The 26,844-nt window shown below is 38.9% G+C and overlaps 1 protein-coding gene across 1 annotated transcript in view; it reads left to right on the forward strand.

Annotated features, from left to right (window-relative positions):
* The first annotated feature begins 8,185 nt into the window (after positions 1 to 8,185).
* Positions 8,186 to 26,844, forward strand: part of C1H7orf57 (chromosome 1 C7orf57 homolog) — a 31,179-nt gene continuing 12,520 nt past the window's right edge. The window contains exons 1-5 of the mRNA XM_043976016.1: positions 8,186 to 8,489; positions 8,894 to 8,957; positions 15,741 to 15,932; positions 23,405 to 23,513; positions 24,280 to 24,436. Of these exons, the coding sequence (XP_043831951.1) occupies positions 8,903 to 8,957; positions 15,741 to 15,932; positions 23,405 to 23,513; positions 24,280 to 24,436 (513 nt within the window). The 5' untranslated portion in view covers positions 8,186 to 8,489; positions 8,894 to 8,902. The remainder of the gene's footprint in view (positions 8,490 to 8,893; positions 8,958 to 15,740; positions 15,933 to 23,404; positions 23,514 to 24,279; positions 24,437 to 26,844) is intronic.

Raw genomic sequence — 26,844 nt, forward strand, 5'->3', positions numbered from 1 at the left:
TTTCCCTGCTTCTATTGAGGGCATCACCTTTCTTCTAGTTATCTAGATCACAACCTTGGAATCACTCTTTCTTTTTCCTCAACCCCTATTATAGCCAATCAATTGCCAAGTTTTCTTTAATTATTGTAGAACAACTTGAAGATTTTCAATTCAATAAGCACTCCCAGACTATGAAATCCAATTTTAAAAACCCTTTACTGTTTAAAAGCCAAAAACTACACTTTAAGAACCTATAAAGGGTCACTTAACCCCAATTGTCTCACTAAAAAACAAAACAAAACAAACTATAAAGGGGCAGCTAGGTGGCACAGTGGATAAAGCACCGGCCCTAGATTTAGGAGGACCTGAGTACAAACTCAGCCTCAGACACTTGACACTAGCTATGTGACCCTGGACAAGTCACTTAACCCTCACTGTCCAGCAGAAAGAAAGAAAGAAAGAAAGAAAGAAAGAAAGAAAGAAAGAAAGAAAGAAAGAAAGAAAGAAAGAAAGAAAGAAAGAAAGAAGGAAAGAGAAAGAAAGAAAGAAAGAAAGAAAGAAAGAAAGAAAGAAAGAAAGAAAGAAAGAAAGAAAGAAAGAAAGAAAGAAAGAAGGAAAGAGAAAGAAAGAAAGAAAGAAAGAAAGAAAGAAAGAAAGAAAGAAAGAAAGAAAGAAAGAAAGAAAGAAAGAAAGAAAGAAAGGAAGGAAGGAAGGAAGGAAGGAAGGAAGGAAGAAAGAAAGAAAGAAAGAAAGGAAAGAAAGGAAGAAGAAAGAAAGAAAAGAAAAACCTATAAAATAAGAATAAAATATTCTTCAGCTCTTCCTACAATCATCAGTACGATCAGGAAGACAAAACATAATGGTGAAATTTCTGACTTAATTTGTCTTTATATTGCCCTTCTCTTAAGGGGCCTATCTAGTTCCCCCATGGCTAGTACATGAAGAGCTAGGTGGAGTGGCCAGGGAGAAAGGAAAAGAGAAATAATGGAGTATTGATAAAAAAGGAACTGGGGGAGGGGGGGGGAGTGATTAAAATCAGAAATTTGAAGACAGACCAATCAGTTCCCCCCAACAACAACTATCCAGTGCCCCACCTGCTGTCTGCATAGCTCATGAATATATATCTCCATGTCACTCATATTCATGCCTTTCATTTCACTTACACAAAATTCAGGCCAGCATCACTTCTTTACTGGACTATTGAAAAGATCTTCCAATTAGTCTCCTTGCTGCCTATCAAATCATTCTCTAATACATTCCCCACATAGTTGTCAAAATTTGATTATAGCACACTCTGAACATATCACCCCCATACCTAAGAATGTTCAAAGGCTCCCTGTTGCCTCTCAAATAAAATATAAACTCAGCCTGGCATTTAGTGCCTTTCATGATTTGGACCCCCATCCCATATTCTTCTATACTTATTTTATTCTACTCCCCTTCACCCCATACTTGCCAACCAGGCCTATCTGCTGCTCCCCAAATTCAGAATGCCATTCTGAGCTTGGTGCCTTTTAGACAAATGACATTCCATTCTTGGAATGCACTTGTTCTTTATCTCCACCTCTTAGAATCTTTTGTTTTCGTCAAGGTTCTGTTCAAATGTCATCACTCATGAAAAGCCGTTGACAATTCTCTTAATAATTAGAGTCCCCGGGGCAGCTAGGTGGCACAGTGGATAGAGCACTGGCCCTGGAATCAGGGAGTACCTGAGTTCAAATCCGGCTTCAGACACTTAACACTTACTAGCTGTGTGACCCTGGGCAAGTCACTTAACCCCAAATGCCTCACTAAAAAAAAAAAAATCAACCCCAAAACAAACAAACAAAATAATTAGAGTCCCCTCCTGCTCAAATGATTTTCTATGTACTTGCATGTTTTATTCCTCAGTAGAATATAAGCTTCCTGAGTCATGTACTATTTGGTTTGCTCTTTTTGTCTGGGAATCCCAAAGCCTAGTACATTGGTCACAGTAGGCACTTTAATATGTGCTTTTTTAATTGAATTGGCCCTACAAAATCTTACCTAGGGAGCTTATTTGCTTTGGTTCCATAACTTCAAGAAAGTTTCCATCTCCAACTTCAGGTCAAATAAAGTGACTAGAAATCATGATGTGCTTTCTCCTTTTGATATATGCTCAATTTGGAAAAAAAACTGTCTGCTTCTTAAACTATCCTGTAAACCTCCTCAATTTATCCCTTAATATGGGTGGTATCTATTGCATAATCTTTTAATTAGGCATTTATTAAGCATTTATGTACCAGGGTCTGGGGATAGAAAGACAAAAAGCCCATGCTTTCAAGACCCTTCTACTTCTGAGGGGGAGATAACATGTCAAATTATGTACAGAATAACCATGTGATAATGGGGGCAGCATTTTGTACCTGGGGATAAGGGGAGGGAATCAGAAAAGCTTCATGTAAAGTATGTGAACTAAGCCTTAAACAAAACTAGAAATTCTAAGAGAGGAGGGGAGTAGACTCTAGGTATTAAGGACATCTAGGCTGAAACTGTAAAATGCATGAAGGAGAGTTTATATATGTGTGTGTGTGTGTGTGTGTGTGTGTATGTACATATACATATATATATATATACACACACATACACTCTCCTTCATATATATATAAAATAAGGCTTCAAAAGTAGGTTGGGGAAGGCTGTGAAATGAAACAGTTTAGTTATTGATTTATTCATTTTTGATGAGGCAGTTGGGGTTAAGTGACTTGCTCAGGGTCACACAGCTAGTAAGTGTCAAGTGTCTGAGGCCAGAATTGAACTCAGGTCCTCCTGACTCCAGGGCCAGTGCTCTATGCACTTCACCACCTAGCTGCCCCCTGAAACACTTTAGTTATTAAAGAGATTGTATTTTGTCCTAGAGATAATGAAGAACCATCAAATTATAATGAAGACTATTTAGCAGGCTACCATAATTATAAGGCACAAGTCCAATGTGCTAAGCTACAGCTGTAGCCTTGTCAGTAACAAAAAGGAGAGAGAGGGACAGCTAGGTGGTACAGTGGATAAAGCACCGTCCCTGGATTCAGGAGGACCTGAGTTCAAATCTACTCTCAGACACTTGACACTTACTAGCTGTGTGACCCTGGGAAAGTCACTTAACCCTCACTGCCCAGCAGAAAGAAAGAGAGAGAGAGGAAAGAAAGAAAGAAAGAAAGAAAGAAAGAAAGAAAGAAAGAAAGAAAGAAAGAAAGAAAGAAAGAAAGAAAGAAAGAAAGAAAGAAAGAAAGAAAGAAAGAAAGAAAGAAAGAAAGAAAGAAAGAAAGAAAGAAAGAAAGAAAGAGAAAGAAAGAAAAAGGGAGAGAGATGAAAGATGTAAAGCCTTTGATGAACCTGGCAAATGAGGTGAGTTAAATACAGCTTTGAGGCTGAGAATTTAAGCAACTAGAAAGACTAAGTGCACAGACAGGATTATTCCAATAAGGCAAGACTTTCAACAATTCCTTCTAGTTAATGGTATCATCTAAGGTATAAAGGAGGATATGAATTCCCTCTGGGAATATCTTTTATTTAGAGGGAGTGGGAAGGGGTAAAAGTCTCAGGACTAGCTAGCTAATTTTTTTTTTTAAGTGAGGCAATTGGGGTTAAGTGACTTGCCCAGGGTCACACAGCTAGTAAGTGTTAAGTGTCTGAGGCCAGATTTGAATTCAGGTACTCCTGACTCCAGGGCCGGTGCTCTATCCACTGCACCACCTAGCTGCCCCGAGCTAGCTACATTTTATTATAAATAAATGTGAAAAATCTTAATTATTGTAAAGGTGCTATGGGTGCCGTAACACTTTGGAAATGTACTCCATCCTCTCCAAATCCAGAAAAAAAGAACCATGGAATCTAGATGCAGATTGAACCTTACTATTTCTATTTTTTGTTTTTCTTTTTTGAGGTTTTTTCCTTTTTGCTCTGATTCTTCTTACACAGCATGACTAATGCAGAAATAGGTTTAATATGATTGTACATATATAACTTATATCAGAATGCTTGCTGTCTTGGGGAGAGGGAAGGGAGAAAAATGTGAAACTAGAAATCTTATAAAAACAAATGTTGAAAACTGTCTCTACATGTAACTAGAAAATAAAATACTCTTGTTATGGGGGAAATGGGGTATGGGGTTTGGGGTCCTTAGGAATTCCTCTTTAAAGAATTATACCCTCTTGCACAAAAGCAGTTAGAATAAGATGGTGGTTTATTTAGAGGCAAGGGAAGGGAGGGGAAGGGAAGCCATGAAAGAAATCCTTGGACTTCTCATGGGGAGAGAGGTATGGAGCAAAGCACGTGGCTCTGAGGTACCAATCTCCTCGAGCAGGAGGCTGGTATGTACTTTTATAGGAGACTGATGGGGATGACCATCTGCCTGTGGAAAGTTCCTTTAGTGAGGGAGGACCATCCCCCACTAGTGGTAGCTAGAGGGATTGCGTGAGGGGTGGAGGACCATCCCCCACTGGTAGTGACTGAAGGAATTGGGTGAGGGGTGGCTACGGATCTTTCAAGCCATCTCCTCCAGACACAAAGGAAGCAGGAACACCCAAAGTTATCTCCCCAGGGGTAAGGGAGACTAGAATGAAAGGTGGAGATCCCAGAGCTGGCTCAGTCCGATCTGGTTCCGCTTATCTCTCTAGGCGTATCTGTCCTCTGGTTTAGTTTCTCTGATATGTCCCAGAGAACTTCTGGGGTACTCTGGGCCCCACAACAACTCTTATGAAAAAAAATGTATTCCATCACTAGACAACTTGGTGAAAGCTTTTGATCATTGAAGAATGTAAGGAGAAAAGCAGAACACTGAACTCCCAAATGTTCGTTTGTCTAATAGCTTTAACAACAGTGGATTAGATTTGAACTTCTGGCCAAATATAACATTCCTTGGGTTTTCCTTCAATTCATAGCCTTTCTGCAAGCTAAGGAAGACCCCCTTCTTTCTTGACCTTCTTACCAGAGGACTGTTTGTGCAGTTGGCTATTCAGTTAACAAGCATTCACAAAGCACTGTCAGGTATTGCAAAGTACTTGGGGATACAAAAAACAAGGCTCCATCCATCAAGTAGCTTACATCATCATAGGGGAGAGTGAATGCAAATAACTATGCACAGACAAGATAAATACAGTGGAAAGGGAAGGAAATTGGGGGAAGGAAATATCCCAGGAGAGAACTCCTTCAAACTGTGAGACTTGACCTCAGTCTTTCAGGATGCCAAGGACGTTTGGAGACAGAGGAGAGATGGGAGAGATTCTAAGTATGGAGATTTCACAGCCATAGTCAGGAAATTGAGTGCCATGTGCAACAGTGAACAGCAAGCCAATATAGCAGGAGGTTTGAATGTGAAGAGGTAGGGAATCAAGTTTAAGAAGCCTGGAAAGCTAGCAAGAGACCAGGTTGTAAAAGGCTGTAAAAAACAGAGGATTTTATATTTAATGCTGGAGGTAATAGGGAGCCACTGAAGTTTGAATAGGATGGATGATATGGTCAGACTTGAGCTTTAGTCTTTGACAACCAAGTGGAAGATGGATTGGAGTGGTGAATGGCTTGAGGCAGGGAGACCAATTAGAAGGGTATTGCCTAATCCCAGGCAAGTACAGGGGACCCAAAAGTCACAAATATTTAATAACTCCTTTATTTTTTGTTTTTAATTTATACCATAGCATCATATACAGTATATATAGGAAATTAATTTACATTACATGGGAAAATCATCTCATAAATGGTGAAAAATAAAGACAAAATAATTTTCAAAAAGTTAAAACATCAGACCCTTTCATGACTTTTGGCCCGCCCTGTAATAATACTGGCTTATACTAAGTTGGTGGCTATGTGATGTTTAAAAATCTAACTGTGATGTTTGAAAATCTAATGTGTGGTAGTCTTAAATTAGAAACTTTAGCACCAGTCTTTGGGCATTAAGCATTTATTAAAGTATATTAGGGGTTATGAAAGAGAAACATGTGGAAAAATAAAAAGGTTTACTCTCGCTGCCAACCACTGGCTCCCGAAGGAAAAAAAGGCTGATTCTCTTAGGTTTCCAGTGAAAGTTCTCTGTGGGACCACAAGATGGGCTGTCCCCACACACAGCTCCAAGATAATTGGCTTGTCCATTGATTGACATGACTTACAGGTGGTTCTATGGATGTAACTTCCAGATGCCAGGCAACTTCCAGCCACCAAGTCACATGCTTTCTCCTCAGGGCAGAGCTGCCCTGGTTCTCACAATGTCTTTCTCAGCAGGGGGTGGCACCCTGATTCTCACAGCTATGTGTTATTATGGGCATGGCTCTAATGCCAGGATCCTTCAAGTTTGATTTTGGGATGAAATGAGGCACTCTCAATTCATTGAACATTTGACAAAGGAAGTGGTTTATTTTGCTCTAACACAGCAAGAATATACAAAGAAATGATACTTAAGCTTCTCTGGACACAACCCATCATATCCATCTGGAAATGGCATCTGGTCAGAAAGTCACCAGGGTATAGCAACTCGAATGGTCTCAGGTACCCACCAAATCTGAAAGAATCAACTAAAGGAGATGGGGACCTTTTATGACCCCAGACCAGGAAGCTGCTTCAGGGAAGCTGGAGTCAATCAAGTCAGGTGGAGGGGGATAGCTGTTTTAGGGAAGTCAGGAAAGCTGTCAGAAAAAAATGCTAGTCCTGTCACACTATGTGAATGAAAAGAAAGGAAGTCATGCATGAGATGAAACAGAGGTTAAAAAGAAAAGACTTCACTACAGGTTAGATATATGGAATGGAGAGAGGAGTTGAAGGTGACACTAAGGTTGAGAACATGGGTGACTGGAAGATGGTGGTGCTCTAGACAGTAATAGGAAAAGTGGGATGACAGGAGGATTTTGGGAAGGGGGGAGGAAAATAAGTTTTGTTTTAGCTATGTTGAGTTTTAAATGCCTCCAGAGTATCTAATTCAAAAGACAATGGGTGTTGTAGAACTGAAATTCTGGGGATAATTAGAGCTAGATAAATACATCTAGGAATCATCTACATGGAGAAGATTGTTGAGCCCAAGGGAGTTTTGCAGCATTTAACATAAAACAGTAGCATCATTTATATAGTTTTACAATTACAAAGTACTTTTACCTATTTAATCTCAAAAAGCACTGTAAGTCGCTGTCCCCACTTTACAGACTGGGAAACCTAAGTTATAGTCACTTGAACCTGCTGTTGTTCAGTCATGTATGACTCCATGATACCATTTTGGGTTTTCTTGGCAAAAGTACTGGAGTAGTTTGTCATTTCCTTCTCCTGCTCACTTTACCGATGAGGAAACTGAGACAAACAAGGTGAAGAGACTTGCCCAAGTTCACACAAGTGTCTGAAGCAGGATCTGAACTCAAGTCTTCCTGACTCCAGGCCAGTGCTCCTATCTATTGCACCACCTAACTTCCCCGTGTATATTTTTTTTTAATTTTTTTTTAGTGAGGCAGTTGGGGTTAAGTGACTTGCCCAGGGTCACACAGCTAGTAAGTGTTAAGTGTCTAAGGCCGGATTTGAACCCAGGTACTCCTGACTCCAGGGCCGGTGCTCTATCCACTGCGCCACCTAGCTGCCCCTTCCCCGTGTATATTAATGCAGTAGTAGTTAAAAGTACAGTGGGGTGTGCCTGTGTGAGGGAAAAGTGGGGCTCTGTACCGATGGAGGCCTCAGTGGCCCATCTCAGTGGAGAGCGATGTTTCCCCAAAGTCCGGGCGCACTAAGGCTCCACAGCGTTCCCAGAATGGCCTCGGGCAGGGATCCGGATGGAGTCTGAAGGTTTCTAGCAGTCAGCAAAAGCAAATGGAAGAGCACGGAGTCAGCGCTGGGCGTAGTAGCATCAAGTCAATTAGTATTCACTTTATTAGGTGCCTTCTCCCTACCTACAAGCCGGGCAGCCTAGACCCTTTCCTCGTGCAGCGGAAAGAGCTTTGAGGTCAGAGGAGCTGGGCTCTGATGCTGTCGCTTCACCTCTCTGGGCCTCAGTTTCTTCATCCGTACAAAGAGATTGAGTTGACCAGCAGGCCTCTGAGATGCCTTCTCGATCAAAACGTATGACACCACTACCTACCTGGACTAAACTCACTCCAGGAAAATAAAAGAAGCCTTCTCTGGGTACTCGGGGCGGAGCTCCAGCCTGCACAGTGTTCCTCGGCCCCCAAGGCCCGCCCACCACTCCAGGCCACGCCCCCTTCGCGTGCAGCTCCCCGTGCGGGGCGGGTCGCCCGGCTCCTCCGCTGGCTCGCACTCCAGTGATTGGTGTTGGTGCCGCTCGGGGGCCGCGTGCGGCCTCGGCTAGGGTTTTTAAGAGTTTCCGTTGCCTGGCGACAGCGACTTGTTGTTGAGCCTGTAGCTGTCACACCGGTCTTTCCTGCGTTCGCGCCTTGCTCCTCGACTCTGCACGCTCCTCGGCTACCTTCGGCCTCCCCGCGACCCCGGACGACAACTACAGTCCGCCGCCCCCCGCCCCGCCGCTTCGCACGGCCTGACGCCCCGGCCCAGAGCCCGAGTGTGGCTGTAGAAAGGTGGGACGGAAAAGAAGACCGAGAGGGGGGAGGGACGTGGCCTCCGGGACCAGTCGGGGCGTGGGGAGGAGGCGCGGGGTGAGCTCGCTGGGCTGGAGAGCGACTGGGGCAGAGGAGTTTCGGGCACTGCCCTCCCGATTCACGAGCACCCGGGCCCTTTCCGTCACTCACTTGCTCTACAAAGTATCGGAGCCGCAGAGCCGCGCGGAACCGAAGCGTGACAGCGGCCCGGCACAAACCCGGGCCTTTTCTGACCTTTAATCCATTGGCCCGGAGCACCGGGCCGCTTGTCAACTACTGGTCCCAGTTACTTGTTGATTCTTAATAGAAAGGACACTCTCCTCTGGTGAGATAATTATGAGAATGAAGCGTTAATTCTGTCCTTTTCAAAATAATGCCCACAGATCTCCACAATGAGAAACACGAGCAAGGACCTCGCTCTTCCTACCAGTCGCTATGCCCCTTGTGGTAAGTCTGGCCGTTTGATCTTTGAAATAATTTCCAAGGAGAAAGGAGTTTATAGACCTAATTCCCACGACCTGATCCACCTGTGGTTCAGGATTTCTTCCAGCTGAAGTCGTAGTTCCTTTCTGAAATTGAAATCTCACACATTTTCAGAAAGAAAAAAAAACAACATCGTTTCGAAGAGGTTTGGGGCATTTTCTCATACAGATGAGAAATTAAAAAGCAAATTTGACGAATTTTATACAGTTGTTTTGTTTTAACAAAAGAAGATTGAGATCAGCTTGACTGGGCGCGGGGGTGGGGGGGGAGGGAAGGGGTAGTTCTTGGATATCCTTAGTTAAAAAATTAAACTTGCACACATAATTTAGGTAAAATTAGGATTTGGTTTATTGCAATCGTGCAACTGGCCGGGAGGAGAGATCCTAAATCTTGTTTTGTTTTTCGGGGCAATGAGGGTTAAGTGACTTGCCCAGGGTCACACAGCTAGTAAGTGCCAAGCATCTTAGGTCGGATTTGAATCCAGGGCCGGTGCTTTATCCACTACACCACCTAGCTGCCCCCAGACATCCTAAGTCTAAAACTCTTCAAAGTGAAGAAACTGCAAACTTTTTATGTGACGGAGTAAACAAAGAAAAATCAAGCAAAGGATCTTCCCTACTTCTTGGGGCCCCCCTCTTGTGGAATCTCAGCAGAATATGTTGAGCTGGGCAGTATCTTGGAAGATATCAAGAGGCTGAGGCTCTGACTGCATCCTTATCCCCCCAGAGGTTTACATATTTCAGCTCTCCCTTACTAGGGGACTGAAAACAAAAACAATCCGGGCATCCAGGCCAACATAGCTTTCTCAGTGCCAGTCTGCTATTTATGATTCCATTCCCCCACCTCAATCTGAACGTACAATAGTATACCAAAAGTTATTTGCTAGATCATTTCAAATTTCTTTGATCTTTTTTTTTTCCCCAAAGAGAATCATACTTCTAGAGCACAACCTCCCCATTTTTCATCTGAGGACCACAGATAATGCAGACTCAGATCTTGTGACTCCAGTCTTGGTTGTACCATGCATCCTTCCTGTCATTTAATATATTTCCATTCTACTTCGATTTGATGTCCTACCCCGTGTTTATATGAGAATAGCTCACATTTATATATAATTTTCCAATCTACAAAGTGCCTCACAACTACCTTATAAAATTGAGAGTACAAGTAGTAGTATACTCATTTTACAGATGAAGAAACTGATCCTCAAAGTTGATGTGAATTGGCTATAGTCTCACAAAATAGCTGAAAGTATTGGAATAATGGACAATTAGATAGTACTCTAAAGCTTTCAAAATGCTTTACATCATATGAGCCCCATAACAACCCTTCAAGTGGTCAGCAAGCATTTTTTAAGCACCCGATATGTAGTAGGCACTGTTCTAAGTGATGGAGAAACAAAAAATGGTAAAAGACAGTCCTTGCTCTCAAAAAGCTTAGGTATTATTCCCATTTTATTGATGGGGAAATTAAAGCTCATGGAGGTCAATGAAATTGCCTGCACACAGAACGGTTGAAGTCATGGACTTAATTTAATGATCATCCATTCTTCTAACAATTATTGAACTTAAATGATGGTTGATATCTCTTATTTCTAATAGCCAGGAGTAGGGGTGGGAATAGGGAGAACTGAAATGATTTTTTTTACCCTGTTCTACAACTCTTAACTACTACTCTCACTTCTAATAGAGGAAAAAGAAATAATAAGGGAAGGACCAGTTGGAAATAGAGTAAAGGAAAGAGGACAAGGGGGAAGAAGTGATTGAGGAATTACTGAATTCATTCTGGAACAGTTTTCTTTGTCTTGCATCCATCCCTTATTTTCCCATCTCCTAGCACTATCCTAGTTCAGGCCCTTGATACTTCATATGGTCAAACCTGAAAGGGACCTTAAAGGTCAAATTCGATTTAAGAATGATAAAATTGAGCCCAGACAAAGTATGTAATTTAGCCAGTTAGTAAGTCAAAGAGAGGCTGGCCCTAGAATTCTAGTCACCTACTCACAAGCTGGTGCTAGACTATATTGCCACCATTAGCCTAGACTACTGTTAAGATCTTCTATTTTCTCCTTGGTGCAATATATCCTTTCTGGGAGAGGGAGCAGCTTCAGAAAAATAGCAGATTCTTTTCTAAAAATCACAGTGTACGGGGGCAGCTAGATTGCGCAGTGGATAAAGCACTGGCCCTGGATTCAGGACTCCCTGAGTTCAAATCCAGCCTCAGACACTTGACACTTACTAGCTGTGTGACCGTGGGCAAGTCACTTAACCCCCATTGCCCCGCAAAAAAAAAAAAAAAATCACAGTGTATCAGACTTTCTTTTTTAAACCAGACCTGAAATTTTATTAGTATGGGGAACACCAGGTGATGAAATTCTCACTACTAATTGAGATTAGCACCTGCTCTTTGGTTTATATATTCTAGAGAGTTGACCGGGGCAAAATTTAGGTAAGGTAATTTGCCCAAGGTCACATAGTCGATATAATATCAGAAATGGAACTCAACTCAGGTCTTCCTGACTCTGAAAGAAACTCTATCTACTGTGCTATGCTAACTCCTGGATGCCTGGTAGCAAATTAATAGTTCTGAATAAAAGCTCTGATATTATTAATTGCAGAATTCTATGAGTTTCTCATCTCTATTAGGTAAAGTTGGATTTGCTTAGCCTGGCATTCGAGGTCCTCCGCCCTCACCGCAGACTGTTTTTCTGAGACTCTGAGACTTACCATGTTAAAGCCAAGCTAGACTACTCACTATTTTACTCTTCCCCCTCTTCCCCAGTAGCCAACATCTTCTGTCCTTTGTGACTTTGCTCATACCTTAACTGCCACCTGGAATATCTTCCTTGGGCGTTTTTGCCTGCCACAATCTTAGTTGTCTCTGAAGGCCTACCTTCAGTGCCATCACTTAACTGTCTGTATCCACCTGACACCCCGTCTTTCAAAACAAAAAGGCAAGAATGTGATTTCTGCTTTCTCCCCTTTTGCCATAGCACTTTGTGCCTCGCTTTTGGCAGCTATCATTTTCTGCCTGGTATTTTTTTTTTTTTTTGTATATGAACTTGTCTTATCCCACTACTAGATTATAAACTCCTTGAAGGGCATATATCTTCCTTTGTCTTTGTTCCCTAAAAAGACCTAGCAGAATAACTTGTACATAGTAGTTATTCAACACAAGTTGATTGAATTATCAAATTAAAAAGAAGGAAAATGAAATGTTTTTCCATTCCTCATCAAGGTCTTATCACAACTGTTATAAATGATACTACAGTAATGGCAGGGGACAGAAAATATATGAGCAATTACAGTTTACTGTGCAGAGAACACAGAACCAGGATTCAGGACACTTGGATTCCAGACCTTTCGAAGATCTTTTTAATCTCTCCAGGATTCTGTTGCCCTCTCCATAAAATAGGAAGAGTAATGATTTCCCTGTGTGAAGAGGCAATACCACCTTGATTCTCATGTTCTTGAGACCTTTTGTGACTGTGGGCAACTCCCTTAACTATCCTCAGTTGTAAGATGAGGACGTTTAGCTATAATGTCTAAGGCTTCTTCCAGCCCAGAGCTATGATTTCTCTGAGAAAAAAAAAAATCTAAGAAATCTTTGGATCTAACAAGCAACTTTTAGTAGCCTACTGTAATTGTAGATGGCTTCACTTAAAAAAAAAAATTGTACAAAATGTAATTGTCCTTTTCAAGAGCCAAAACCCTAGATGCTACAATAATATGAAAATTTGATTAAGTAGCTTAAGAACACATACTTAATAAAGATTTCTTAAATCAACAAAGAACATTGAACAGATGGATAATGGATATTTTTATTTATTGTGTTCAGTAATAGTGGTGAATGATTTATAAAGGGTGTCCCGAAACCCTTACTGCAGTTTTAAGCTTTAATAGTTACTAAATGTATCATTATATGTATGACTAAATACATCTAATCAGTAAATACATTACATAATTATTATTTGTATTATCTCAACCATACTCTTCTAGTGCCCCTAGTGGTCAATGGGCCTTATAACATGCTATAATAGGTTTAAAGGTACAGGTTGTGGTGATGAAACACAGAGGTGCTCAAGGTCACACACCTAGTGTCAGAAGTGAAATTTGAATCTAGATCTTTTAGACTCTGTGTCTATGCCACAATAAGTCACCACCTCTAATAAAATCCTTGCTCTAGGCCTGATTAATATAGTGTTCATGAGCTAGTTGTTTTCTACATTTGAAATTGATTTCTCCTTTTGTTTTTAAGAATCATATAAATTGGGAGGAAGGGGAAAGAATTGCTTTTATTGATCTTTTCTAGAATCATCTCTTTAGAAATGAGCTCACCTCACCAGAATAATCTTTCTCAACTATTTGGGTTCTACTTTCTAAACTATGTTACTCTTGTCTTGCATGTTTTTAACACAAATATTTTCAGGTTTGAGAGTGAGCATTAACCAGAAGAGTAAAATGCTTTTCTGTAATGAGAAGATAGATGGGAACTCTGTCCTCTTTTGATCAATTAGTAGTCAACATGGAGTAAGTTCTTATTTATTGATTAGGCAATTATGTGGCAAGTATTATGCTATGTTCTGGGAGTATAAATACAAAAAAGAAAACATTCTCTATTTTCTAGTGTACAACAATATTGTAAACAAGTGGTCTTCCAGCTTTTGCTTGAAGACCTCCAATGAGGAGGAACCCACTATCTCCCAAAGTAGCCCATTCCAATTTTGAAGACCTTTAATTGTTAGGAGATTTCTCCTTACACATGAAAATTAAATTTGCTTCTTTAAAATCTCCACCTATTATTTCTCGTTCTAGCCTCTGGGATCAAAGAAATCAAGGACATTCCCTCTTCCAGGTGACAGTGTTTAAAAAATACTATAAATACTTGCAGAAAGCTATCACTTTCTCCTTAAATCTCCTCATGCAAAGCACCAATCTCCCAACATATACTGCAAGCCAGAAACTACCCTCATTTTAATTCCTAAATTTATTCCTTTTGGGGCAGCTAGGTGGCGTAATGGATAGAGCACCGGCCCTGGATTCAGGAGGACCTGAGTTCGGATTCGGCCTCAGACACTTTACACACTTACTAGCTGTGTGACCCCGGGCAAGTCACTTAACCCCAATTGCCTCACACACACACAAAAATTATTCCCTTTGCCTTTCCTCCCCTCTTTCCCTGTCCCTGATAATTCCTCCAATTACCACACTCCAAAGACAAAAGAGAGAGCATCCCTCAGCCACATCTACCATTTCTTTGCAGATCTCTGAATTTTAATCTGTTGAATTAATTTAGTTAATCAACAAATATTTATTATGTCAAACACTCTGCTAGACACTTGGGATACATGTACAAATAAAAACAACTATTATTTAGAAGGAGCTTACATTCCAATGGGGGAGAAAATGAATGCATATAAATACATACAAATAATAATAATAATAGTAATAATAATAATAAACAATAACTGACATTTAGATAGTACCTATTATGTGCCAGGCCCTGTGCTAAGAGCTTTTATTATTTTTATCTCATTTGGTCCTCACAAAAACCCTGGGGGGAGGTGCTTTTGGTAGTTCCCATCTTATAGTTGGTGATACTGAAGCCTAACGAGGTAAGTGACTTGCCCAGGCTCCCATGGCTAAGATGTGTCTAAGGCTGCATTTGACCACTATGCCATCTAGCTGCTTTTAGGTACAAACCTTAGGATCATTTTACTTTACCTCATTTTACAGATTAGAAACCTGAGGCCTAGAGAGTTAAAGGTAGTTTGCCCATTTCAGTTTGGTCTTGAACAATTGGTAGAATTTCAAAAGGTAAAAACATAGAGGGGAGGATATTCTGGTCAGAAAATAGCTTGAGAAAAAGCAGAAAATGTAGGGACATCTTGAATGAACAGCAGTTAGTCCCATTTTGGCTAAAACTTAGGGCACATATAGAGGAATAGGAGGAATTACTAAGGCTATTAATTGTTTTATTATTTTCTATTTAAATGTACTTAAAATATGAGTTTTTCAAATTTAAGATGATCTATAGACCCAAATCTAATATGGATTTAGGAACATATTAACTAACTGAAAGAAATCTGAAAGATCATCTTAATACTTTGTTATATACCATTATAAGATAAGTCAATGTTTTTCAGGGATGTATCCTATATATAACTTGTGGTTCGGTTATATTCTACTTTTACAGAGGAGAATAGTGAGGCACAGAAAAAAATTTGACAGCATATCTGCCTGGGAAAGTCAAAATAATCATTTTTAAAGAATCTTAAAATTCACATAATTGAAATGAGGTGGGAGAATGGAGGTGTTTGAAGCTTATTACAGGATGTAATTTATTTTACTTAAGTATCGTAATCAACCTGATAGCAGGTTTTAGAAACATTAGAACTAGTAGTTCTACAGCTCTGCTTGGTAGCTTTTCATTTCTTTTTTTTTTAACACAAGCAAACAAACATTAAATATCTACTGTTTGTAAGGGATTTGTGCTAGGCACTAGGAATATAAAATGAAAGATGATACTTCCTTTCTCTAGAATGGTAAATAAAATAGCTATTCACAAACTATTATATAAATTAGAACAAGAATAAGTATCTAAGAGAGGTCAGACAATCTCTTTGAGGTTAGCACCTACTGGATGTAAGCATCTCAGAGGCAATCCAGTACATTATATAAACAAATATGAAACTAATTAGTAGATACCACTAATTATATTTGTCTTATTTCACTATTTTTTATCTAGATTGGTATTATCATCTTCCATTGAAAAGATCTGAGAAGTCCTCAGAAATTGTACTTCCTCCAACATCCCAGATTCCAGGCCTGAGTGAACTTGCAGAACCACACAATGAGGTTACATTTGGCTCCAGAAGAAATTGGATAAAAGACACCGATTCAGAATATGTCAAACTGGCAAAACAAGGCGGCAGACCTGGTAAATAAGTTCATGTGTTTTATTTCCTTTGTAGATTTTATTTTTTATTAATTGTGATAAGGAGGCTTAATAAAGGGGAAATTTTGTTTTTAGTTAATTTCTTTAATGTAAATTTGTTCATCTGTCAGAAAGTTTTATTTTATATTGGGCAGAGGTGGGGCAGGGAGGATGCGGAATATTAAGGATGCTCTCAGAACCATATTGATTGGCTTGAGAACCAATTTAAACTTAGCATCTCTTTTATGACTTATTGTGGCATAGACACAGAGTCTAAAAGATCTAGATTCAAATTTCACTTCTGACACTAGGTGTGTGACCTTGAGCAAGTTCCCCAATCAATTCCCTAGGCATAATCTAAATCAAAGAGGGGTTAGTGACCTGCCTCAGTAGTGGAAGTGTGATACCTGGAGTGTTCAGTAAGGTGAGAAATCTTGGTTCCTTCCAGTGTTTGAGTATTTAATGAATAATATTTATAGAAGTAAGTTTGGGGGCAGCTAGGTGGCGCAGTGGATAAAGCACCAGCCCTGGATTCAGGAGGACCTGAGTTCAAATCTGGCCTCAGACACTTGACACTTACTAGCTGTGTGACCCTGGGCAAGTCACTTAACCCTCATTGCCCAGCAAAACCAAAAAAAAAAAAAAAAAAAGAAGTAAGTTTGGAATTGATCATGATATTTAGGCTAACATCTATTCATATAGAGATATACATATATTTTTATAAGTATATATCTTGTTCTCTGAATAGTATTATCGAATTCTTATAATTTAATCTTGTCAGTTTTCCAGAGAAAATGTTTTTTTAAGAAAACATTTTATTGTTTTTTACATCATATTCATTTCTAATATAACTAACCCTCTCCCTCTTACCTTCTCACAGATCTTTGTCTTATAACAGAAAATTAAAAAGAGGGGAAAAAGTTTAACAAAAAAAAATCAACATGTCAGTTAAGTCCAACAGTATCTGCAGTGTTCCACATTCATAGGTCCCCACCCCACCCTTCAAAGAGGGAATATACCATACCTCTTCCTCAAAATCAAAACAATACTGTGTAATTATAATATAGTCCAAACCATTATTGAAAGGATTCCTTAACATGTTATACCTGACAAATAGTCATCTAGCCTCTGTTTGAAGATCTTCAAGAAAGGGCAACATACTAGCTCTCAGTGCAACTCATTCCACTATTGGATACCTCTTTTAGGAATTATTTTTTCCTGACATCAAATCTTTATTTTGTTTCTTTTGAAATTTCAACCCATTCATTGCTCCTGGTTTTGCCTCCTGAGGTCAAATAGAGCAAGTCTAGTCTTCCTTGCCCCCCAACAACTCTTATTCTAACCAGGCTAAACATGCATCTTTACCTGATACTCAGAGGACGTGGACTGCACACCCTTCACCATCATGGTTGCCTCCTCTGAGTTATCTCCAGGTTTCCCACATCCTTCTTAAATTGAGGTGCTTAGCACCCAACACAATACCCTTGTTGAGGGCAGGGTACAGTGGAACTCTCAATCAATATTTATTGAATGTCTGCTGTGGACCTGGTACTGTGCTGTGTTGGAGATACACAGAATGGCAAAAGACAGTTCCAGTCCTCAAGTAACTCAGACTCTAACAGGGGAAACGATATGCAAACTACTATATATAAACAAGATATTTACAAGACAAATTGCAAAGTCAACAGAAGGAAGACTTTAGAATTAGGGGGAATCAGAAGAGGCTTCTTGCAGAAGGTGGGATTTTAGTTGGGACTTGAAGGAATGCAGTACATGGAGATAAGGAGGCAGAACATTTTGGTCAGTGAAAATTCCCAGAATCGAGAGGTTTAATACCTTATTTCAGGAACAGCAAAGAAGTCAGTGTCACTGGATCACAGGGTACATGGGGGAAGTAAAGGTAAAGTGGTAAATTGGAAGAGAAGTAAGCCCTGTGTGACACCCACAATTAGGGGGCATGATTTGGGTGAAGAGTCATTAAAAGAGACTGAAAAAAGTGATCTTAGATAAAAGGAAAACCAGGAGAGAGGACTGTCATGAAAACCTAGAGATAAGAGACTATTAACAAGAGAGTTATTTGGGGCAGCTAGGTAGCACACTGGATAAAGCACCAGCCCTGGATTCAGGAGGACCTGAGTTCAAATATGGCCTCAGACACTTGACACTTACTAGCTGTGTGACCCTGGGCAAGTCACTTAACCCTCATTGCCCGGCAAAAAAAAAAAAAAGAGAGAGTTATTAGTGTCAAAGGCTTCAGAGGTCAAAAAGGACAAAGATTGAGAAATAATTAAGGATTAATAATAACTTTGGAGACATGGTGATTGATGAATTAAGAAGCCAGGTTGTAGAGAGTTAAGAAGAGAATAAAAAGAAAGGAAATTGGAGACATTTACTATAATCAGCCTTCTCAAAGTAGTGTAGCCACAAAGGGCAAAAGAAATATGGGATGATAGCTGGCGGGAATGGATGGATCAAGTGAAGAATTTTTGAATGTGGAGAAGATGTGGGTATGTTTGTGGGGAGCCAGTATTTGTAGAATGGGCCAGTAGGGGGAGAAATTGAAGATATGTGAGAGAATGAGTTAATACTGGAAACAATCTGCTAGAGAAAGTTAGGGAGAGAATGGTATCATTTGTGCTTAAAGAGGTGTTTGCCTTGACAAGGAGAAGGGCCTCTTTTTCATGTGACAGGTGAAGGAAGAGAAAGTGGCAGAGGGCATCCATGCCTTTGATATTCGCCCAGAAACTCCTGCTATGTTGGCAATGAACCATCAAAAACTAATTTTGTAAGGTTTTATCTACTCAGCCAGTTCGGAATCCATCTGATTATATTATTGTCTAAACTCTATCTCTCCATCTTCTCTACAAGAATAGTGTGAGATACTTTTATCAAGAACTAGGCTAAAATCTATGTAAACTGGATTTACGATGTTCTTCTCATCTACTAGATTAGTAATTCTGTTCAAAAAGGCAATGCATTAAGCCTGGCATGATCTCGTCTTTTTTTTTTTTAATTTAACTTTACATGTAACTGGAAAAAATTTTTTAAAAATAAAATAAATTTTTTTTTTGGAGTTCCAAATTTTTCTCCCACCCTCCCATCCCTCCCCCTCCTGAAACCAGCAAGCAATCTGATATAGGTTATATATTATAAGGCATAATCTCTTATTGATGAAGCCACACTGGCTTTTTATATTCACCATTTCTAGTTGTTCACCAACCACCTTTTTAATAATCTGTTTCAGAGTGTTCCCCAGAAATTGAAGTCATGCTCTCCCTGGCTTATAGTTTGCAGACTATTCTTTTCCCTTTTTAAAAAAACAGTTGAGAAATTTGCCCTTCTCTAATCTTAGGGCACACAGTGGTTCAGCAATTGCATCTCCCATTTCTTTCAGATCTAAGGATGTAAGTTCATCTGAGCCAGGTGACTTGACTTTATCAGGGGCAGCTAGATGCGCTCTTATTATCTCCTTATTTGGCTTGGGTATGAACTCCCTGTTAGTCATTTTTGCTTTGTCATCTCCAGTGGAAAGGTCAGTCTCTTTGCAGAGAAAACAAAAACAAAATATTTGGATCCCCCCTTTTCTCTTGGAATAGTTAATATTTTTGTGACAACCTTAGCTTCTCTTGCTGGCCTCAGTTCATTCTTTTGATCACATTTCTAACAGTTTTTACTGGTGTCAGTTCCCTGGCCTAACTTTCATCTTGTGTACATTTCTCTCTTTTTCAACATCTAATTTCATTGATGAGCTCCCAGTGCTTCCACATCTCTCATCAAACAAATCCCATTTTTCCCCCCTAATATTTTCCTCATACTGAACTATCCTTGCATTCATGGTTTAAGTCCAACTTGATTACATTGAATTTTTTATATATTATTGTATTTTTCCAGGATTTTATTTAAAATTTTGAATAAATGTTTATTAATAATATTGGTATATAGCTCTCTTTCATTCCTTTGTCTTTCCTTAGTTTAAGTATTAAGATTACATTTGGCTCAAAAAGTTTAATGAAGAATTTTCCTTCTTAATTTCTTGGAATAATTTCTTTAGTAAAAGTATTAATTATTCTTTAAAGGTTTATTAGAATTCAAATATAAATCCATCTGATTCAGGGTTTGGTTTTTTTTCCCCTCTCCCTTTATAGTTCTTTACAGGTAGCTTGATTTTTTCTGAACTTTGATTAAGATCTCCATCTTATGTACTATTAATTTGAGAATCTCATTTTTGTAGCCATTTCTCTATTTCTTTTAGAGTCTCAGTTTTGTTGGCATATAATTGTATATAATTGGTTCAGATGAATTTTATTTCTTTAGAGAAGCAAAATTAATAAACCTCTATGAGAAAACTTAACTCATTACTTGAAGGTGAACTATTTGAATATAAAATCTTAAACTTCTCTTTAAAATTTGTAGGGTTTTTTTTAAACTAATTTCTTAACCATTATAGTAAAGTTTGTGGTAATTTCTACTTCTATTACTTGGTGAACTTCAGCACAATCATTAGCCTCTCCAACTTGTGAATAGTTTTAATAGAATCATATATTTACAGCTGCAAGGGACCATATAAGTTATACAGATGAGTAAACTGAGCTCCAGAGAGTTGAAGTAACTTCCCTAAAGTCACACAGGTAATAACTGTCAGAGCTGGGATTTGAACCCAATTGTGTTTTGCTTTCATATTATTTTCCTCATGTATTTTTAGACCATACATGCTAGTAATTAGGCAAAATATCAGCTATTGGGTTCTATTTTAGGGGTGAATACTTTATAACAAATCTGAAACTGAAATGTACTTGGTTTAGCCAATGACTATGTCAGACCATAAGGGCTGGAAGAAAGCTTCTAAAATCTGTTTTGTGTAGTATTATTTTATTTTTTATTTCTTTGCATTTTCCATCAGGGATTATTTTGTGAGAAGTTTTTAAGGAAAATTAATTACACATGCAACAGTTTGAACCTCTGCTTTCTCATCAACTTTATTTTGTTGGTTTTGTTTTGTTTTTTTGCGGGGCAATGAGGGTTAAGTGACTTGCCCAGGGTGACACAGCTAGTAAGTGTCAAGTGTCTGAGGCTGGATTTGAACTTTAGGTCCTCCTGAATCCAGGGCCAGTGCTTTATCCACTGTGCCACCTAGCTCCCCTCTCTCACTAACTTTTAATGGCTTAATATTTATTAAGTCATTTGAAATAAAACACTCACTATGAACTATTTTCAGTTTCTTCTATCATGGTTTTCACCAGCTTTTCTTTCAAATCTTCCCAGCTTTTGATTTAACTTTTTCAAATTTGAGGGATTTCTTGGAACTGGCCCCTGGGTGGCACAGTGAATACAGTGTTGGTCCTCTTGTCAGGACAGAAGCCCTAAATCCAAATTTTACCTCAGACATTTTATCAGCTGTGTGAACTGCGCAAGTCACTTAACATTTATCAGCCTCATTTGTTATAAGGATCAAATGGGGTAACCCTAAAGCACTGTATAAATGTTAGCAGTTGTCTTGAAGTTGCATCATCTGTAATTCCCTGCAGTACTTGGCATTTACTCTTCACTAAAAATTACAAATAACCTCTAATCACTTCTTTTTTTCTAGTGAGGCATTTGGGGTTAAGTGACTTGCCCAGGGTCACACAGCTCGTAAGCGTTAAGTGTCTGAGGCCAGATTTGAACTCAGGTACTCCTGACTCCAGGGCTGGTGCTCTATCCACTGCACCACCTAGCTGCCCCTAATCACTTAAAAAAAAAAAAAAGTGAGGCAATTGGGGTTAAGTGACTTGCCCAGGATCACATAGCTAATAAGTGTCAAGTGTCTGAGGTCAAATTTGAACTCAGGTCCTCCTGAATCCAGGGCCAGTGCTCTATCCACAGCGCCACCTAGCTGCCCCTCTAATCACTTTTAATTCACTCTTCAACTTAGAACAATAAACTACTTTTAAGTTTTCTATTGGCCCTCCTAAAAAGTACATCTTTGGTTAGCCGTCTTCAATCCAGAATAGTGTATCACTGTTTTCTGCTGTTAGAAAGTTTGATTTGATTCAGGGACTCTTTCTGAACACCACTCTCAAATGCTGTGTTTAGTTAGGAAGTGACTGCCTTCGGTACTTGGCAGTCAGTGAACAAGCACTTATTACCCACCTACTGTGTGCCTGTTACTGTGCTGTTTGCCAGGGATACAAAGGCAAAAATAAAACCTTTCCTTCCCTATAGAACTTATACTCCACTGAAGGAGCCAGCATGTACACACAAATATACAAAAGGAATATATGGTTATTTGGTTGTAGAGAATAGCAGCTGCGAGGCTCAGGAAAAGCTTTATCTAAGGAGTAGTGGTTGAGCTGAGTTTTGAAAGAAACTAGCAATTGGCAGAGGACAAGGTAAATAGCAAGTGTATTCCAGTCTTGGTGGGGGGCAGTCTGTGAAAAGGGCACTAAGACAAGAAATGAAACATTATACAGAGGAATAACAAGGAAACATGGCTGGTTAAGCCATATAGTACTTTGCTGAGCAGTTGGGCAGGAAGTGTCTAATAATGCTGGAAAGATAGGTTGGAGCCAGGCCTTTAGATGCCCAACAGTGGCTTCAGATTCTGCCCCATACATTTACTTGGCTGTGTAATCTTGAGCAAATCACAACTCTCTTCGCCCAAGTTTCCTCATCTGTAGAATGAGGGGGCTGGATTCTAAAGTTACTTACAACTCTAAATCTTTAATCTTGTGTGATCCACGAGGTGATAGAGAGCCACTGGAGTTTATTCATTTGGCAGGGGGGCGGAGTAAGCCTTTGCTTAGGTAAAATAGGTAAATAAGTTGTAAAAGCTGGACAGTTTTAATCTACCCTGATACATTCTCACTTACTTAAAATGTAATTATCCAGTTAAGATTTTAGAACAATTAATTCTGAGTAAATATGGAGAGAGGAAATAGAAATATCAAGAGAATAAAATTATAATAACTGTCTGCTTTTTGTATAAATATTTTGGAAGTTAGCCATATGTTTGTTAGGAAATAAGTAATAGCCTATTTGTCAATGGTTGTTAAAAGGCTACAGATGGGGGCAGCTAGGTGGCAGCTAAACACTGGCCCTGGATTCAGGAGGTCCTGAGTTCAAATGTGATCTCAGACACTTGACACTTACTAGCTGTGTGACCTTGGGCAAGTCACTTAACCCTCATTGCCCTGCAAAAAAGACCCCACAAAAACCCCCCAAAAAACAAAAGGCTACAGATGTATTTTAGAAAAATAAATTAATTTTATCTCTAAAATTTGACCTTTCCCTATCAGAGTTCTTCTGTCTCCAGTAAATTAGCAGGTGTCAATGGTATCTACAGGACATATTAATGATAAACAGAAGTAAAAACAATAGTAAATTTCAATTTAGTTTTCAACTAATTGTTATAGCCATACCTGGTAGCCAGATATGTTTATAATAACTGCCCCTTGGCAATGAAGAAACTTAAATCATGTCTTGATTTTTAACTTAAGATTTATTGAAACATTATGCTGCTGCTTCAAGAAAAGGATCTCCTGTTGCCTATTCTATGCCTGAATGGTATACGCATCACAGTAAACCACCAACAGCTGAACAGAAAGAGTGAGTGTCCTTGAATTCATCTTCATCAATTTTTGCTTACCCATATGAGGGGTTGGGGGGGGGATATTATCTTTAACCACATTTTAATTGAAAGGCAAAATTAAAAAACAATGCATTCACCACTACTATTACATTAAATATAATTCTGGAACATTTTGTAAGGAAGATGCTGAGATGCAGCAGAGCTGATCAAATAGAGCCCTGAAATTCAGGGGCTTCCATTAATTCGTTCTAGTATTCTACCACTGAAGAGTTCTGTAGCCCTGAGCACTTAATTTGATGTTTCATGTTCTCTATTTGTAGAAAGACTCCTTTATATACCTAGCTAATATTTCTTGCAGTAAATGATAGCCTATATTAAAATTATGTGGGTGCCATAGTAAAAAGAGGCACCATGTATATCCAAGATATTCTCAAACAATAGAGGTCATTTACTTACACAGCATGTTACTTTCCATCTTCCTGGACATTCTCTCCATGTACCAAGTCCTTCCAGCCCAAGGTAGTTCTTATTTTCATATATCGATTTTCCTTAAAGTGGCACTTTGTTTTTAATTCTGGAGGGTCATCCCAGATCCAAAAAATCGGTGCTGGAAATGCTGGAGGAAAGATAGGCCACACATTTGGGCAAGACAACAAAGAGGAGGAGGATTCAAGTACTGGAGGCAGGAAAGGAGAAAAGGATAAGATGGGAGGCAGTCAGAGAGAGAAAATATCATTTTTAAACTTTTATTTTAAATGATTCAATCCTTTGTTCCCCCTGCAGAATACATGTATCTTCCATGCCAGAGTATATGGTTCATGAAGAGTTTAACCCTGATCAGGCCAATGGTAACTATGAATCCAAAAGGGGGCCTTTTGATTTTGATATGAAAACAGTTTGGCAGAGGGAAGCTGAGGAGCATGAAAAGGAGAAAAAAAAGGTGACTTCATCTTGAGCTGGGATTGCGTTGTTCCTGTGGGCCTCAGAAACTGTTTTAGGAGCTTCAAATGTCACTTAAATGTTACTTAATTTTTAAATATTTCATATTCATTCAACAAACATCTAGAAGTGTCTACCTGTGCTCCATGCTGGAGATGCAGAGCCCAAGAGGAAGACAGTCTTTCTGTGCCTGCAGTAATTTCACTTTCTACTGGAATGAAGATTGTTTATTTTGCTGTAGTTAAAGCCTGAATTTTAAACTCGTAAATCATGTGCTTTTAAAAATTTTCCTCCAAAACTTGCTTTCTTGAGGCAAGTAACTTCCTTTGCTCCACCCAAAATGCATCTATTTTTATTATACTTTCAACTAACCAAAGCTTGATCTGGGGAGGGCAAAATAATATAATATTTGTATTTATCTATTTAGCACAAAGAATTTATGAAAAGGAAAAATTGTATTTTTCCCTTTGAACTCTTAATTTAAGATCTTCATCACTCACAAAAGTTAGTTCCTAAAGATGTAAATCCTAATAATAGGATAACTGGAGAATAAGGCAGCCAAAGGGATCTCATTAGCATAAGGCCACACTCTTTCTTGCCTTAGCTCCAAAAGTTCACCTTTCGCTTGCCCATTAATAAAAGCCCCATGAAATTAATTAAAGATGTAACTGAGGCTTAACTCTCAAATATTTTGCAGGAAAAACTTAGTAGTCCAAGTCCATTTCTACTGGTAGAATTTATGGGATGTTTTCTGTCACTGGGACTGTATACCCCAGAGCCTTTCTAGCTTGGTAGGATCTTCCAGAGTTTAGGCCTACTGACATGGCTCTCAAGAACCAAGATCCCTTCTTTCCCTTGATGAGACATAAGAGGAGACCCTCAGTGGAGGGTGGCTTATATAGCAAATCCATCTTTTCTATTCAGCACATAAGATATAATGGATAAAAATAAAATGAAGAAGATACTCTCACCAGTTGACAAGTACTGAAATTGAATTTAGGGGGGGAATGACCGACCTTCCATAGGAAATCATCATGCAAAATATCAGTAACTGGAATTATAACCTACATTTCCTAATTCCTTTATCATATTGTCACTGTAGGCTGAATTGACAAAAAAAGAAAAAACAGACAGTTCCATTGGACCGATCTTGGATATATAATAATGGTGATATAATTATAATGATACATATAATGATATACTAATGAAGAAGATATAATTATTAGTAATAGCATCAAATACATTTATGATGTGTCTATCTTATATTTTGGTTCTGGTGCAATAAAAAAAGTGAAAAAAAGACATAGGCCCTGACTCATATAGAGGAGTTAAATTGTAAATAGGAAACAGAAACAATTACATTAAAAATACAAGTAATGAACATTTAATAAATGTAGTAATTTAATAAATGTAGTACATTATGTGTGAGATGAGTGTCCTTAGTGGAATAGTGAATGATGGTAAGGAAATTTTCCAAGTAGTGAAAACTTAATGAAAGCCTGTTATTCGAAGAATTTCTCAACTGGTTGAAAGGTAAGAATTTGATTATCATGTAGTAGATGAGTTGTTGAGGCCAGAAGAAAATCATGGAAGAAGCCTTTGTGACAAGGGTAGGATGATTAGTAAAATACTTGAGATACGCCTGTAAGAAACGAGCTGATCAGGCAAGGGAAGGAGAAGTTCTGTCATAAGGTGAATCCGATAAGACTTTTAACAGCAGTGGGGATCTTATTTTTTTTTACTTCTTAGGAAACTGAAAACCTTCAAGAGATGCTTTGTATATAAAAATGATGAAATTTTAAATAAAAACTTGCAGTAGTTTTGAGAATCGACTAAACGCAGGTTATACTAGGAGTCAGAAGGCCAGAAAATAGGTGGCTATAGTAGTCTAGTTGATATATCTAGGGTCTGGATTGTAGCAGTAATTGAAAGGATCAAGAGGGGAATTTGGAGAAAAGAATTTAGTACATTTAAAAAATAAATTTTGTTGCTATTTTGTTTTTATATCATTTCCATTTTCCATAGAATCCCTCCCCCACACTCACCCAGAGGGCCATTTCTTATAATTTTTTAGGGGAGGGGGGATTTAAAAGGAAAGAAAAAGGTGCAGCAAAACTAATTCATCAAAAAAATCTAATGTTAAGTGTTTCACACCTCTGGTCCCTGCTACAAAGAGCCATAGGGAGGTGTCTTTTCTTTTCCCTTCTTTGTGACCCTGTGTGTCCAATGTAAGGTCAGAGAATTCAGTTTCAATTGTTCTGTTGTTCTTTCCATTTACATTGATAGAGTTATTGTGAAGTTTATTTTCCTCTCTCTGCTTATTTGGAAACAATTTTTGCTTCTCTGTATTCATCATTTCTTAAAACACAGTCATACTCTTGCATTTGTATATCACAATTTGCTTAGCTG

Source organism: Dromiciops gliroides, chromosome 1, assembly GCF_019393635.1.
Source record: "Dromiciops gliroides isolate mDroGli1 chromosome 1, mDroGli1.pri, whole genome shotgun sequence".
Taxonomy (NCBI): Eukaryota; Metazoa; Chordata; class Mammalia; order Microbiotheria; family Microbiotheriidae; genus Dromiciops; species Dromiciops gliroides.